The sequence below is a fragment of the Staurois parvus genome, unplaced genomic scaffold (assembly GCF_062004578.1).
Source record: "Staurois parvus isolate SC_StPar_1 unplaced genomic scaffold, SC_StPar_1.0 ptg000282l, whole genome shotgun sequence".
NCBI lineage: Eukaryota > Metazoa > Chordata > Amphibia > Anura > Ranidae > Staurois > Staurois parvus.
In genome coordinates this window covers 14,492,933-14,510,978 of record NW_028318078.1, presented here as the reverse complement: position 1 = coordinate 14,510,978, position 18,046 = coordinate 14,492,933, and the positions used below count along the sequence as shown (strand labels likewise).

Genomic DNA, 18,046 nt, shown 5'->3' with positions numbered 1-18,046 from the left:
AGATACACCCAGTCTTCCATGTATCGTTGTTGAAGCCTGCGGTTGCAGACCCCTTTTTAGACCGCAGGTCTAGACCTCCAGAAGCCATAGAAATCAATGGGGAGGAGGAATTTGAGGTGGAAGCAATTTTGGATTGTAGGAGGAGGGGTGGTCAGGTACAATATTTAATTAAGTGGAAAGGCTATGGGCCGGAGGAAAACTCGTGGGAACCTGCCCAGAATGTCCATGCCCCCAGATTGATGCGGGAATTCCTACGTAACCAGCCTCAAAGGAGGAATCGGGTGGGCATCCGGAGGCTGCCCGTAAGGGGGGGGCAATGTCAGGGAATGGGAAGATCGCCGCTGCGATCGAATCTGCACATGCGTAGAATCCTGACAAAACGTATAGGCAGGCAGGCACTAGGACCCAGGCGTGCCTGTCACAAATGACGGGCTAGGCAAGCACTAGGACCCAGGAGTGCCTGTCAGGAGTCGGGTGGACTATTTAAACCCGGCTCTTGCAATACTCAAGTGCCTTATGGTCTTATCTGTGTTCCTGAGTTCCTGTGAGTAGATTGTTTGTTGCCGAACCTGCCTGACCCTGATTTGCTGTCCGTCTCCTGCTCTGATCCCTGGCTTTGTCTGACCATTCTCCTGCTTAACCCTGTACGTTCTGACCTCCTGCTAACGAACCCGGCTTGTGACCTGTTTATCCCTCTGCCTGCTGATTTTGTACTACGCCGTCACCACTGTTACCGACCCGGCTTGCCTGACGCTGCTCCTGTTACCTCCTCACATCAGACTCTCACCTGCTATATACCTCCAACGGTGCTTCTACCACAGCTGGGTGAACCCCAGCTCCAAGTCCATCCCCACCATCAGGGGCCCTGGTGAACAAGCAGGTCGGAGCTTAGATTCCGCGCCTTGGGGGAATCCAGTCTGTGGAGTGCTAGAGGCTACCGCAGTGGGGTCCCTGACAAAAGGTCTTTGTATGAGAACATCAGGGGTCTATTAAACCCCCAATGTCTCCCTGCCATCAACTACAGCTAATCAAGCACAGATTGTGCTTGATGAACTGCTTCCTCTGCCACAGTAGCTGGGAAATGAATGAACTGAAAATGGAAATTACAAAATGTTCATCACTCCCGGGATTACATAGGAGATTGGGATATGAGCATTCTTTGATTTTCTCCCTCTTAAGCACCTTGAAGTGAGTTATTGTGGTCCAGGGGTCTCTGGATAAACTGGGGAGGTATGGAAAACTGAATACTCACACAGTGCTGTGTTATCCATTGACTGGGATGTGTAACTAACCAAGCTAAACCAATGTAACCATGCAAAAATATCTATAAGGGGAATTCAGCTTTGAGAGTTTCATAAATACAGTATATGTTTCTTTTGTCATTATTTAATGTTACCTTTTTTCCTTTCTCTATTTTAATGAGACGATTATCTCTTTATTTTGTTTGTTCTAGTTGTGGCTGATGACTGTGCACCCTATGTGGGCCCGGACTTTGCCATCCATAAAGGTCAGACCTGTGTTCTATCCTTCTGTGCAGGGTCATGCACAAACCGGTATTGCAATATAATCCCTGGAACCCAGCTGGATCAGTCCCAGTTCCTGTGCATTTTGAACAAGTAAGAAGACATCACATATACTTATGAACTGAGATCTGATTGAAGAAAAAACATACATGGACTTTCTCGGTATCCCATAGACACATACAACAATGTATTACAAAATATAAATTCTATTACACAAATCAAGTTAAAAATCACAAAAAAATTAATAGTAACAACAGCCAAATACAGAAAACATCAGCAAATTATTATATGCCAGGCTGAGCCATAAGGCTTACCCACTGCTTGAATGTGAAAGATAAGGCTGGCGTTTTCTAATTTAATGATGTTTTGTGTATGTGGTTGTTGTTAAGTCTATTTGGATTAGCTATTAAACTGTGCCACCATCTCTGTCTCCTGAAGAAGTGGCTCACACCATGAAACATGTAGAGGATTATAATATGGTTGGAGTTTGTGTTCCCTTGCATTGTATCTCACCCTGGAATTGGGTATTAGATCTATACCTGTACAGTTGCCAAGGGAAATGCTCTCCATGATTGTAGAGGCTGATCTTTAAATAATGTGTTTGTGATTTTTAACTTGATTTGTACAATAAAATTTATATTTTGGAATAAATTGTTGTATGTGTCTATGGGGTACTGGGAAAGTCCATGTATGGTTTTTGTTCTTCAATCGGATCTCTAGTGATAAGCTGTGGTATCCCCTGTTCTTTTGGTTTCTTGATATGGCACTAGCCCAAGGGCTGGATATGGAAACATTTTAAAGCCTGTCCTCAACCATTTATTTTATGCATATTTGTTAGCACTTCAATCAGACACGTTAGCAGCATATGGCACTCTTTCTTTATTCTCATTGTTCATTGCTTTTTCCATTATTTTTTCCATTGCCGCCCCCCCCCTTTCTCTCCTGCCCTATTGTGGTGCTTTGTCACGTTGAAGGTACTACACAAAGTTTCAGGGGAAAATCAGTTGCCTAAGGCTGGCCACCCTTCCACAACAGAGGGGAAGTGCAGGTGCAGGTAGCATCAAAAATTAAGGGTCATAGGCTGCCTGCCCTTCCCCAGATCAGGACTGTAAAAAAAAAAATTTGATAGCAGACCTACAAAGAGAGGTGGTAGCTGCCAAGCTTTCCTAATGTGACCACATCCTCCCTCTACTCCTTCCTCTAATCCTCCTCCCCTTCCTCATCCACACACCTATAGCATTTATGATCTGTTTTTGTTGTGTTTTTGAAGCATTGAAAAAGCTTAAAGAATGCCCATAAATGCCCATGAAAGTGATGTTTCTCTAGTGGGAAGTGTTAAAAGTGTTACTGAAGTCTGACGGGGGAGATCTGTGTTGTTTATAAACAGGTCTCTCCCCCGTCGGTAATACTCAGAGATCGCTGGGTGCTGGCGAGGAATCACCGGCCAGGACCCGGTGATTGACAGTCGAGGCCGCAAATGGCGGAACAATTCCTACCCGGAATTGCAAAATCACGTGTTATATATATATACATGATTTTGCACACCTGTGCCACCCTGTAGCAGTATTTTTGCCATAGGGCGGTGCAGAAGTGGTTAAATTAAAATAACAAACATATTATATTCACCTATAGTTTAAAATAGGAGGACTTCTAATATTATATTCATCTATGCTCGGGTCTGGCGATCTTGGCTTCTCGTTCTTTGTGTGTCCCCATAGCAAGCCGACAAAGTGTCCACTCACTCAAGAGTTATGTTTCTACAGAGCCGAGCTCAATAGACACACCCAGTGGGACTTAGACCCCCCCCACTTTCTTTTCACTGCATTTGATTGACAGCAGCAGGAGCTTCCCATCAGAGGGAAGGGGGAGGACAGAGAAACTGAAAATGTTTTTTACCTTAATGAAAGGAATGCATTAAGGGGAAAAAAAACGTTTTTAGGTTTAGTATCACATTAAAGGGGAACTGATGTACTATTGAGGTGTAATTAGGTTGTGATAGCAGGCTTTTTTGTGAATTCTCTGCAAAATGGTTTTGTATACCTTAGACTCTTTGACTCTTGGCTTGGTCCAGCTCAGCTTTAGTGAAACAAAAGGCTTTGCTCAATGCTTCTGCTCCTGCCTGGCACTGGCAGTATTGCTGGTTGGTTGATGCTTTTGCCCGCACACAGAAGCAAATAATGGTGTTACCAGACAGCTGCTCTGTACAAACAGGAAGTGACTGGAGCTGCTCTGTCCCAGTTCTCTATTATTTCCCAGTGCATTCTGGGATACAGGAAACACCACTGCCTTTCCCCAGGGCCCAGCTAACACTTTATCAATGCTCCACTAACACACAATAAAATGCTATAGGTGTGGTTACAGAGCATTACCATTGAAATCAATGGGGGCGGCTGACAAGTTTCCATGCTCCTGAAAGAGACATGCTGCTTAATTTTTAACACAACACAATGCTAATGCTCCTGTGTGTAAAGAGCTTGCGGTTAAGGTTAGGTTTAAAGTGAAATTCGTATGGGACACCACCTGCAGCCATTCTGGAGAATGTAACTTAATTTTGCTACATATCTGACACCAGTAAAAATACCAGTCTCTATGTGGTCACATGCCTAGCACAGTTAGGGACAGATACCTTAATATATAGAGAAAAGTGAGTGCTAGATAAAAGCTGCTGTACACCGAAAGGTACCAATAAACCTCCAACAACTGATATAACACAAAAGGTGCAGCGCTTAAAATCAAATGTCAAAATTTGCTAAATGCATGTAGTCATAGGGAGTGTGCACACTCCCTATGACTACGTGCATTTAGCACGAAACGCGTCAGTAAGAGCTGCAAAGTCCAGACGTCACGCTGCCGAGTCCCATGCCGAGTCCCATGCCATCTTTTATACATCTCATGGTCAGTTGTTTTGTTTTTATTATGTCTTATTTTTTGGATCAATAAATCATCCTTTCAAACGGTACTACACTATTTTGGCATCCTTTCTTGGGACTCGTGTTGAGTCCACCACCCACAGAGCCACCAGGGAAGGTAGCTAAGAGGTGCTTTATCGGATGATCCAAAGGGAACCCCAGATGGACAGAGGTGCCCAGAGGGAAGCCCAGAGATGCTAGACAAGTCCTTAAAAGGATTCCATTTGAGACCTTGAGATGTGATAAGTCTTCTAAATGCATATTGGAATTATGCATCCGGTGAGTGTATAATTCAAATATTTGATCACCAGAAGACACAGGAAGGATCACTATTCATTATATAGACTTTGGCACTTTTTTTCTGGCAATTACCAGTCACCTATTTATGCTAATTTATTACTGTTGTTTATTTATCTGATATCATTTACTCAATAGCTTTATGTTCATATCTATCTTCCAGTATATATTTTGACATTATTTGATTTTAAGCGGTGCACCTTTTGTGTTATCTGGACAGATACATGCCATGGATGGCTCCATGCTTTCATATTGTTTACTCCAAAATCTGACCCTACCATCTGAATGTCGCAGCAACCAGTCTGCCCATTCTCCTCTGACATCAGCAAGGCATTTTCCTCCACACATCTGCCGCTAATTGGATATTTTCTCTTTTGTGGACCATTCTCCGTAAACCCTAGAGGTGGTTGTGAGTGAAAATCCCAGTAGATCAACAGTTTTTGAAATACTCAGACCTGCCCAGCTGGCACCAACAACCATGCCACGTTCAAAGTCACTTAAATCCCATTTCTTCCCCATTCTAAAGCTCACTTTTAACGTCAGTAAGTCATCTTTACCACGTCTACATGCCTAAATGCATTAAGTTGCTGCCATGTGATTGGCTGATTAACAATTTGTGTTACCAAACAATTGAACAGGTGTACCTAATAAAGTGTTCAGTGAGTGTAGATTTGTTCAAGGTTTCATTCAGATTGTTACCTCTGTTAAGACCCCCCTGGCCTCATGGGACCCTAACATAGTACCCTCAGCACTTTAAATCCCTACATTTGAACTATTGTGAGAGGTTCCTCTAATGACCTCAGAAGGTGACCTTTCTTGTTACCATAGTTTTGGACAGGGGGTTTCAGAGCTGACAGACTTATGTTACAAGTTGCCTTCTTTACCCCTTACATGGATAAGGTTGCCCTGAGACCTCATCTTTCTTTCTTTCTTTCTTTCCTAAGGAGATATTTCTTGCTTTTTTTTTATCCATCGCGTTCTTAATACAAGGGAAATTTCCCTATACATGCTAGAAGTAGAACACTCTATTTGTCAGTCTGGATAGTCTTGCTAGAAGATCCCGAGCTTCCAGTGTGATTGTCTCTTGAAGGATTTGCCAGATTATATCACAGACATATGTCCCAAAGGCACGGGATACTCAATTCCCTGTCATCGCTCAGCCTTCTATAGAGATACATGGGCCTCCCAGCCAGGGGCGGACTGACAACTCATGGGGCCCCCGGGCAATAGGGGATCATGGGTCCCCTGTGTCCTTGCCCATACTCAAAAAAAGCCTATAAAAGGTACCGGGGGCATTTCATGGGGCGCCCTACTGACCCAGGGCCCTTGGGCAGTGCCCGAGTTCTTGAATGGTCAGTCTGCCCCTGCTCCCAGCACCAAGCACCAGTATCTTGTGCATGCAAGGCTCCTACCAGTTCCTCAGTTCACATATTCCACAAGTTTTATTATGTGGATGTGGCTGCATTGGCTGATCCTAGCATTATACATGCATAAGGTATAGGCACTAGTTTAGGCTGTGCCCTTTGCTTTGCCTAGAGTCCAATCACCTGGAGGCAGAAGCTAACCCATACATAGAAAATTAGATACTGTGTCCCCCAATGAACTACTGGGGAAAAGGAATTTATGAGGTATTCAAAAATTACCTCTTTACATCAAAAATTACCTCTTTACCATTTTTTTAAAGTGTAAAAATGTATAAGAATTGAATTTGTAATATGGAACATCTCATTTCATAACCTTCTCCTTGTATTTTTTCAACAGCCTCTATTTCGTCATTGGAGCTGGTATTTTTCTCTTTTTACTGATTGTTGCTTCAATTATCGGTTGTATCTGTAAATCGCTCTGTCTGTGCTGCAGACTTTGCCAACAATAGCGTAAGTAATAAGCCTATAACACTCTAAACTGTGTGATTGGATTGTCTGTTATATGCAGTGTACATTATTTTACAGAGAATAAGCCTTTATTATTAAAATCATTAGCAGTATAAAACATCCATATCTGCAAAAGAACTAATTTCTGAACGCATTTCAGCCAAAGCTTTAAAGTGTTTGTAAAGACTAAACCTTTATCTACTTTAATGCATTCCCTGCATTAAAGTAAATAATGTCCCAGTATTTGTATCGCCCCCTCACCCCTGTATACTTACCTGAGCCACTATGCCGGTCTGTAGTGGCCCTCTCCTCTCTATTCTCTCACAGAGATAACAGCGGAAGCCATTGGCTCATGATGCTGTCAATCAAATCTTGTGAGCAGGGAATGGGAGATAGGGCTGAGATGCACTGTGTGTGTCTATAGATGCAGACAGTCTGGCTCAGGAACGAGCTTGCAGGTGTGCACTGATAGGACTCAGCTTCCTATGGTGCTGCACTGAGAAGAGGAGGGGCCTAGAGTGCCGGCAGGGCGGCCCCAGAAGAGAAGGTTCTGGGCCACTCAATACCTTTGCACTTAGCAGGTAAACATAACATGTTTGGTATTTTAAAAAATGTAAAATTTACCACTTCCCGACTGCCCTATAGCAGAAATACTTCTACAGGGTGGCAGGGATGTAATATATACGTGATTTACATTCATGGGTAGGGGGCGAGTGCGTGCTCCCCACCCTGTGCTGCTATTGGCTCCTCGGCATGTCAATCACCGGGTCCCAGCTGCCAATTCTTGGCCGGGACTCGGTAATCATCAGTGGAGCTGTAAGCAGCGATATGCTGCTTTGTATTGCTCTGCACAGTCCAATAAAGTGACGCTGTCAAATTTTTCTTCGGACGCATGTGTTTATTAAGTGTAAACACATTTTTACCAAAAACTAAATAAGTAAGTTTATAATTTTTTGTTGGGCCACATGTGGCCCTCGGGCCGCAGGTTGGACACCCCTGCCCTAGGACAAGCACACTGCATTTCTGGCAAGATCAACAGACATTTTCCATACTTTCCAAAAGTGTTCTTTGCCTGAAGAATGAAAACTAATGCATCCACTACATCTAAGGACTGACTAGCTCTAATATAATAAACATTTGTTCTTGGGTTTAGTTATGCTTTAACCTCCTCGGCAGTCTGATTATTTCCGATTTTTTGTGCTGAAAGCGGTACCATTTTTTTGCATGGAAATATGTAGTTTTTTATTGTAGGCTGTAATTTTTAGGAATAACTCACTGAAATCTGTACGAACAAGAGTCTAGTAAACATCCAGGGTAGGATAAAATTTGAAACACAAAATCATAAATTATAATTTAATAAATAATCATAAAAAATAATAATAATAAATTTAATTCAATAATATAATCAAACCAAAAACACTGAAATTTGAAATACAGAGGCAAATTCGCACATTGCTGAGCAAAGTCGCAAAATCATTTTCAGTGTCTGATGACGAATTTCCCCACGAATCATTATCACTCAATTCTGCAAGTGGTTCTGATTTACTATCGCTGTTCTCTAGCTGGTCTAAAACCGCTTTTGACGTAAAGGGACGCTTTTTGGACGCCATGGACTTTTCTAAGTTTCCAGGCAGAAAGAACAGTCAAAATGCAGGCAGGGCACAGGACAAAGCAGTAGGGACAAAATGTATGTGAAATGCATTGAAACAGCAATGTTTTACTATGTAATAATCATTTTAAAAAAAAATGAAATTTTTAAAAAATTTCAAATTTGCCACCGGTTCCGGCACCTGTACGTCCCGACGTCACAGGGACCGGAACACGGAAGCTGGATGCCGGCATCGACCGGAGGAGATGGCCGGGGACGCTGCAGGGGACACATCGTGGGAGCGAAGGACAAGGTAAGTGCTGCAGGGACTCCCAGAGCAACGCCGCATTGTAAGCCTGAGTGTAGCTCGGGGTTACCGCTCTTGGTACTCATATTTTACCCCGAGCTACACTCGGGAATACCGCTAAGGAGGTTAAAAGCCTTGACCATTTGCCTGTGGTTGAGTATTATGGGAAAGTTTTATTAAAAAATAGACATATGACATGCTATACAAGCTGTTTTTATAATTAAATCGTATAAAAAACAAATACCTTTCTGTTTCAGGTTGCAGACAGCCTTAAGTTTTCTATAACTGCTTTGAGAACATTTTTTTGGCAACCTGTTGTATACATTTAAAATATGTTGGGCTTACAGCGTTTATTGCAGTACTGGCACTGAAATATGTTTTATGAGAGAAGCCTGTTGCACTGTATAATCCTTTTGAAATAAAAATGTAGCCTTGGGACTTGCACAAGGCCTAGGCATACATGGGCAATCAAATCTCTGCTACCATGAGATGCTACTGCTTGTTGGAAGTCACTTTATTTTGAGACACTGAAATAGATGTGATGCTAAAAAAATAACTGTTAACAAGATGTTAAATATTGCAACTATAGTCCTAGGCTTAATTTCAGTATGTCAGAAAAAAGCAAGCAAGGACCAGTGTAGCCTTAAGCTTGAATTCAGTACCTCAGAAGGGATGCAAGCAAGGACCTGCATTAAAGTGTTACTTATCCCAGGACTCTGCATTCACTAGATCCAGTCTTTCACAGTACACAGATCATGAAAATGCAGTTATTTTAGTAAACATAAACTGCTAAATACCTTTTCTCATCACTAGTATATAGCAGACTTGTGGCTTCTATTGGTTAATTTTGTAGGCACTGGTTAATCTTGTAGGAGGAGTCATATGCACACAATACACAGGTAGTCACACACACAATACACAGGTACGTTTACCAGCACTTACACCAATTTTCTAAGCATGTGAGAGACCCACTACTGAATGAACACCTGCCCTGGCACATCATAGCATTCACTTGGCACTCCAAGAAATAACAGAATCCAACTGCAATATTCTTGCACTGAATAGAGGAGAGAGGTGCGCCAGACTAAGTGTAGCAAGAAGGTAACAGTTTATTGCACGCAAGTATAAAAACTCACGAGATGTGGGTGTATATCAGGAATCGGTTAATACATGAACGTTCGTCATCCGGGCTGAATATCTGGAGCGGATGGCTGAGGTACCAGGGGCCAAGGTTCCCGTGGTGGCTGGCGCTCCTCAGTGGGTCCCAAGGGAGGAGCAAGGAGGGCAGATGGATACAAGGAGCATACATATAAGGAGTGCCAGCCACCCTTGGAACCTTGGCCCCTGGTACTTCAGCCATCCGCTCCAGATATCCAGCCCGGATGACGAACTTTCATGTATTACCTGATTCCTGATATACACCCACATCTTGTGAGTTTTTATACTACAATAAACTGTTACCTTCTTACTACACTTAGTCTGGTGCACCTCTCTCTCCTCTATTCTCTCCATACAGAGTTCCGGTTTACTCTAGAGGGTGCAGCCTCACGTTGGTGTTATATGTTGCAGCTATTTTTTACCAACCCCCATCCTGCCCAGAACTACCTAAGCTGGAAGACTCCTTCATCCCCAGAACTATAAAGCTGCATGACCCCCACCGCACATCTCATACCACCTCCTCTATAATTTATTCCTCTCCCCCCCCCCCCTTAGTTTTGCGGAGAAGTCCATATATTCTCCTACAGCTGAACTGACTCCATCTCCTTAATACTTTTATGATTTCTTACCCCAACCACCTCTCTTGCGCCAATACGCACTTTTGTCTTTTTCCAATATTCTTGCACTGTCAAAACCTCCACTTTTATTATCACACGACACACAGGAGGATATATCTTAGTTAGTCATCACAATCTGCATATTAACACACACCAATAATAATGTGAGCATTACAGCATGAAATAGACAGATCTTTTGACAGCATCACAGCATAGAATTAATACTTTACCAAAGCTACAGGAAGACAGGAAGGAACAGATCCCATTGGAACCATAATGCACAAGGGGTCGCGGAGAAGCCTTAAACCGCAACCAATCAATGGGCCAATATAGCTCATATAGCCTTGGCAAGAGTCCCAGCGTCAGAGCGTCCCCTTTCGCATAGGGGGGCTTCCAACTGACTGCATTCAGGCTGATGATGTAGACCAATAGTAGTCAATATAACTGTAATGGGCGTGGTTTTGTCAGTTGTAGGGAGGCCACCTGACCCCAGGTATAGTCTGACTATTGGTCCTGACGAAGCTGAGTAAGATACGCCCATCGGCAAAATGCGTTGATGTCACATGTCAGTAACGTCACTTCCGGTCAGACGCATTGGCGCCATACACGTAGTCCTGCGGGGACGTGGATACACACGCCTGTGTTAGGTTCCATAAAGCTGCACGTGTACCAGGATGTAAACGGAGTCCGCCTGTCTCTAGTCCCTATGGTGGCGGCTGCTTCCGGGACTACGGGCGTGAACCCACACATGAGAGAGATTTTGCAAGGTTATCCATTTTTAGCACGGGTGGTGAGTGTAACATCACAAATATAAGAGGGCAGCGCAGCGCATTGCCGATATTGTCTTGATACCCTGAGTGACAACCATATTGACTCTCTTTGTGTCACTTATTCACTACAGGATGGGGACATCATGCTACATCTCCTGATAGGTGTACAGCACCCTACTTTTATTATATGGCATGGATATCCCTACATTCTACACCACAGATTCATAGATTCACTGCACACTGGCAGTGAAGAATCTCTATATTTCATTGGCAGGGCCCTGCCACTTCAACTATAGATGGCGGATGCTATATGGTGATATTACTATGGTCACAAAGTTTATTCTATTCCATCACTCTGGACATGACGGTCTTTACTTAAGATCCTACCACTCATCTTGCTCTACGGTGCCTATTTGGATTATTACTTAATTCTGTGTGTTACACAGTCAGTAGAATTGCATTTATACTGCTTTAGTCTCTCTCTGATTATTTTCCTGAACTGAATGTTTAGGTTTAGTATTGGGTTCCTGAATCCATCCATCATTGGTACTAATGTACTTGTCATATGCAGCATTGCATTTCTGATGTTTTGCCTTATGGTACAATTTTTTGAACACATCCCCTACATGGTGGTGTAACCTGTGTGTCAGTGCTGTTTATGTACAAGACCTAGTGTCATTACATTTACAGCACTTTATATGCATGACCGGTCATGACATCTGTTTTTAACCTTCTGGTTTTAGGTCATACTTTGTTGTATTGTCTCATCTTGTGGTGATGACTAACTGAGGTATTTACTTAAATGTCTACATATGCAATTTTTGTAATAAAGCATAATTTTTGAAGAATTTTTGAGTATCGCTTACTGTTCATAATGTAACCGCTTTTTTGTGAATCTCTTCACACCCCCCCCCCCCTTTTTTTGATGTTTGGTCTTTGGTTACTTGGCAGATAATATACATTCAGCGATACATTGAATTTATGGTGCCTCTTGCCCCTTCTTTTTTAATAGTCTGACTACCACCTGTACTTCTTGGATGGTGAAGTGGGGGAGCAGAACTAGTCTCATCCACCACTCTATTGTAAAATGTTCTTTTATTGCTTTGATCAGTTCAGGCATGGTCAAAGCCACCTCCAGGTAAGGCATACCTGTCTGGTGACTCCAAGGGGCATGTGCACACATCCAGCATGGTTTGCAGTGGTCCTCAGCCAAGTACACCACTTGCATTGATTGAATCAATGAGTTGTGCTCTTCCCACTGGCTGGGGTTCCTTGGTGGCAGCATAGGCCCACAGTACCTGCTCCGCTGGATTAACACCTCTGCTACCCATGGTTGTTCTATTATGGTAGCATTAGTTCAAAAATACAATCCTTCACTTTCTTTTACTTCAAATGTGTATATTGCTTGACCCTCTAGAGTAGTGTCCATTGTCCAATAAAATGTCCCTGCATCTACTGCCTCCCAGCAATGGTGGACCATCTCTATTGTCCATAAGACCTCTCCATACCCTACTGATGGCTGTGAATAACAACATACCAGGGGGTGAGAGTGCTCCACTTGAATTAGAAGCACATCTTTCCGGAACAGGTGCAGCGTCCCATTTATCAGATATCATTCCTTCCTTATTAAACACCCAAAATGTCAATGTAGTTCCTGTAGCAGTTCCTTCAAAAGTCTTAATGTCCAACCTTACCTGCCCCCCAACTGAGGGTGTGATGAATTTTGGTCTGGAGCATTAAATGAACTCTCCTCTTCACTCTCCTCTTCACTCTCCTCTTCACTCTCCTCTTCACTCTCCTCTTCACTCTCCTCTTCACTCTCCTCTCCTTCCTCTTCCCTTACCCTCGTTGTAAGCATAATGATGTCAGAAATCTCACCATCATCTGCTTCCACTTGCATCCTTGGATTCCTGGATAACAGGATCACCACCAGATTTATTCATAGTAGGTACATGGCTATCTCCTGAACTTTCCCAACGGAGTGGCGTATGCACAGGTGTCACAATAGCACGTTACAGGATGGTCCTCATTTCCTAAGGAAGAAATCATTCTTGTGAATATCAGGTAACATTTTTATCTTAACACTAACTGCAAGGGTTCACTTCACTCATTAAACTTATTTCTATTATCTTAACTTATTGTTCCTAAAGAGAGAAAAAAAACTTTGTTGCGTTTAACGTCTTTCATCCTAAAAGGGAAAAGAAAAGAAAACAAAACACAGAAGGTACCTTATCACTCTTTTAAATGGTATTGTCTTACAGCCGCTTACCCTTCTAACTCCTGTGAGAGGCTTCCTGGAGTTTTCCAGATCCTATAAATCTGCCATAAGGCTGCAAGGAGGAAAGTGCCCTTACCACCCCACAGTTAGTGTATTGTTAGTATTTACTCCCTAAGGAAGCATTTTCCAGATGGCACATGCCGCCACTTGTCTTCTCCATCCACTATAATAATCAGGGTACTGTCATCTCCGGAGGCTATGATTTCAGCCTGCAACGGGGGACCATTTTCCTGGCACCACCATACCCGGGCGCCAGCACTTAAGATTCCTTTACCTGTAACAGGTGCCAGAGTTGATGTAGGAGGCGGCTCCTCCACCCCTTGGTCACCTGTAGATAGGTCTGAAAGCATGTGACCTGTACAGTCATGGTTTAGCATTCTTTGTAGTGGGGTCAAACCACTAGTCAGTGGTCTTTCATTAAGTTGCTTAAATGCTAGGGGAAGGTGAGTCATCCAAGCACGCAACTCTCCTCCTAGTTTCCTTAATTGTTGTTCAAGTAGGCCAACCATGTCATCCATGAGGCCTGAGGCCCGTGGGTAATATGGGATGTGGTATACCCATTGAATAGAATTTTCCTCAGCATATTGTTTAACTTTGTTCCCTGTAAATTGCGTACCATTATCAGATTGTACTTGCTGAGGTGATCCATGCATAGCTGCTACTCTCTCCAGAGTAACAATGGTGTTATCCTGATTTGCCCTGTGGCAGGGTTGGGCCACTATCAGTCCTGAAAAGGTGTCTACAGCAACACAAATGTATTGGCAGTTTTTTCTATTGGGCAGGGGCCCTGCATAATCTATTTGCCATAGGGCTGGTGACAAGATCTTTTCCTGTGCTGTTGACAAACAGGGCATTTGGCAATTACATTTTTAATTATGTCAATGGTGAGTCCCAACCCTCTTTGTTGTGCCCACCTGTAAGTGGCTTTTTCTCCCAGGTGTCCACATTTCCCATGGGCCCAAGCAGCCAGTCCTTCCACCGCATCCATGTCCGGGGGGATGGCCACTTCAGCCACTTTGGCCCTTTGGTCGGCTATGGAATTAAACAGATGTTCTAACGAGTCAGTCCCACAATAGGCATCTACATGATCCACGTGATGGTGCCTTGGGATGCTAAGTCCAAAATCTGCCACAATTCCTTTCCCCTCACTTCTTTAGAGTGAATCATAAAATCCTTAGCAGCCCACATTGGCATCCATATAGCCAGGCCATTAGCCACTGACCATGAATCTGTATATAGGTGACATTGACCAGGCATTTCTTTTGCAAGGGCTAAGTACACTGCATACAATTCTGCATATTGGCTGCTCTCACCTTTTCCTTCTTCCTGCAAGAATTGTTTGTTAACAGGCCTGTAGGCCACAGCTTTCTAGTAGTGCTCTGCTCCTTTATATTTAGCAGAGCCATCAGTGAACCAAGCATGTTGCTGCTCTTCCGGTGTGAGTTCACTGAAAGGCTTACCCCATTTCACGGGTGATTCCACTTGATGTGGATTATCTAAAGGGGTTGCTAGGGCCTCACGCGCTACCTGTTCATGAAGAGTGGAGACACCTGCAGGCCCTACTTTAGCCCTATCTTGCATGTACCATTTCCATTTAATGACACTGGTCTCTTGGGCATGGCCAATCTTGTGAGACTTTGGGGAACTCATTACCAACTGCATAATTGGGATTTCTGGTCTCAAAATCACAGCATGATTTAATGTCAACTGTTCTGTGTCTATCAGTGCCCAATAGCAAGCTAGCAGCTGTTTCTCAAATGCAGTATATCTTTCTCCTGCCTCTGGCAATTTACGGGTCCAAAGTCCCAAAGGGACCCGCTTCCTGTCCTGTTTCTGCCATTAGCTCCAGCTAGCCCACTTATAGTGCACTGACACTTGCAATTCTACATCCCCAGGGCGTAAGGGTCATAAATCCAGGGCTTTCTGGTCTATCTGAATGTTACAAAAGCCAACTGTTGTTCCCTCCCCCAATCAAATTCCTTCTTTTTAATTTCCAATATGTTTATTGAAATTTTTCAATTACAAATAATGCAATAGACAAGTGTTGTGTTATAAAAGAAGGTGTCGAACAGCACCAAAAAAAAAAAAACAGCTGTTTGAATAAACAAAAGACATACCTTAGGGAACCAGAAAGCATGTGCAATAATAATTGAATAGTTCAAATATAAAATTCCCAACATTAAGTCCACCATGTACAGGGGAAACAGTAGTAGGAAACACATGGATCGCACAGAACAAACATTGTAGAAAACATGACAAATATTGGAGAACAAAGAAAAAATAAACTCAACTAGCACCAGAAATCAGTAAGATAAAAGAGACAGTAGAAAGGAAGAAAAAGAGGGTAAGAGACAAGAGGAGGAAGAGGGCCAAATCGGGAAGTACTAAGGGACTAATAATACTAATAATTCAGGAAATAACAGAGGTCAATATCCCAAAGGACCCAGAGACTTGTCTTCTCTATGGTACTGAGTTCTCGGTAAAAAAATATAAAAAAACTGGATTATTGTATTATCTAAACGTAGCGAAGGGATTGATACCCAAGTTTTGGAGGGATCAACAAGCACTGAAAATAAAGGATTGGGTAGAAAAGGTGGAGAAGACGTATAGAACAGAGGAACTTTACCATATGGAGGAAGATAAAATGGAGGTTTTTCGTACAAGGTAGGAAAAGTGGATAGAATTTAAAAAGTCAGAGATATACCTAGAATATGTGAAATAGAGAAAAGAAGACACAGGGGACAAATATAATATAATATCAGTGTTGTTATAGAAATGGGATTTTTAAGAATGAAGGGAAAAGTGCATAATCAAGGGGGGGTAGGGTGGGGAGGAGGGAAGAGGGAGGGGTAAAAGGATACCAAGATAAATGTTATGTTGTGTTTTGAGAATGTCAGACAAATGTGTATAACTTATTTTGTCTGCTTTATTAGCTTTTGTATATTCAAAATGGTAATTTGAAAAGAAATAATAAAATATTTAAATAAAAACAAAAATAACATCTTACCACCTGAATATGGGTGTAACATGTTATGAAAGGTGAACTTATCCTTTAAATGTTACTAGTTCAAGGCCTAATTCACTGGATGCTTTGTACTTTGTAATTTTTATTTTCTTCCTGCTTGGTATGGGCGATCCTTCTTTTGTATTTCTCCTGCCCTGCGGTTTTTGTTTTTTTTTTCTTACAAAACAAATTTCTTCAATAAAATCTGAAAAAAAAAAAAAAAATGATCCAATTTAACTTGTTCTTAACATATTCAAGCAGGGTAATTGATCTCTTACAATATTTAGCAATAGTGATTCTTGCTGCCAACAGCATATAAGTAAGCAATTTAAGGGATTTTTTTGGAACTGTAAGTGGAAATTTATGGAAGAGAGCCATCACCGGGGCCCTACGAATATTAACCTCCGTCACCGTGTAGATAAGGTTACACATGCAGATCCAAAATCTAGTAACTATCGGACATGGAAACAAACGTGGAACATAGAACCCATCTGGCCCCAACACCGAAAGCACAGTGGTGAGGCAGAAGGATGCATCCTCACCGTCCGAGTAGGGACCAGGTACCATCGCAACAGTGTTTTATAGTTTGCTTCAAGTAAAGCAGTATTGATGGAAACTTTAGATAATGCCAGGGCTATGACTTGCCAATCAGATAGATCATAACTAACATTCAGGTCCCATTCCCATTGATCCATATAGGGGAGTTTACAGTTTGGATCAGCAAGAAGGGCGTACACCACAAAAATACGGCCTCTAGAAACATTTGTATGTTGACAGGAAAGTTCAAAATTGGTAAGAATGGGCGGTCCGTCCAATAAAATAATTTTCAAGCAGATAAGAGGCAATTTGATTATATCAAGTAAAATACTGAGGAGGGTAAACTCAGGCACCCCAGAGCTACTCTCCTATCTGCAGCAACCCTTTGTTGATCCACCACTGAAATGGACCAGACCAGGTACAAATTCAAGGTTACAAAAAGGAGTATGCGGGGAAGTTAATGATTTGCAATGGAGTGCTCTATCCCAGACTGTCAACAAGAACGACAGAGTAGGACATAAGATAGGGAGGCGATATCTATTAGAGAGCCAAAGTAAGGAGCCGACTAGTAAGGGATGGCAGGAAAGAGCTTCAATAGAAACCCAGAGGGGAGTAGATCCCTTAGCTGTAGTATAGGCCAATTGTGCAATTCGAGTAGCTTGGAAATAGGCATGGAGATTAGGAAGGCCAATCCCACCCTGCGACTTTAAAGCGCATAATGTCTTCTGGTTCATCCGAGGCCTTCTATTGTTCCAAAAAAAACGAAGCACCTCTGCTTGTAGGAACCGCAGCTCGCGTCTCGAAATTGGTATTGGTAAGGTCCTAAAGAAGTATAACAATCGAGGTAAAAAAGTCATTTTAATAGAGTTGATCCTGCCAAACCAAGTTATAGGGTAAGCAGCCCAACGACGAAGATCTTCCTTAAGTCATCTGAAAAGAGGGGGATAGTTTGCTTGGTATAGGGTCTCAATAGAGGCTGCCAAGTTTACCCCCAAATAGGGTAAAGAGTTTGGGGCCCATTGGAAATCGTATATAGTCGTATAAGCCATCGCTCCAGGGAAGCAGGTAAGGAAACATTAAGGGCTGCCATTTTATGAGAGTTTAGAGTCAGCCCAGAAAGTTCAGAGAAGTACCTCAAAGGAGATAATAGATTAGCTAAAGTGGCCAGAGGGGATGTAACATACATA

The 18,046-nt window shown here is 42.6% G+C and overlaps 1 protein-coding gene across 1 annotated transcript in view; it reads left to right on the top strand.

The window, feature by feature from the left end:
- LOC149458683 (uncharacterized) overlaps positions 1-18,046 on the top strand; it is a 47,254-nt gene that overhangs the window by 17,702 nt on the left and 11,506 nt on the right. The window contains exons 2-3 of the mRNA XM_089681975.1: positions 1,454-1,616; positions 6,491-6,603. Of these exons, the coding sequence (XP_089538101.1) occupies positions 1,454-1,616; positions 6,491-6,602 (275 nt within the window). The 3' untranslated portion in view covers position 6,603. The remainder of the gene's footprint in view (positions 1-1,453; positions 1,617-6,490; positions 6,604-18,046) is intronic.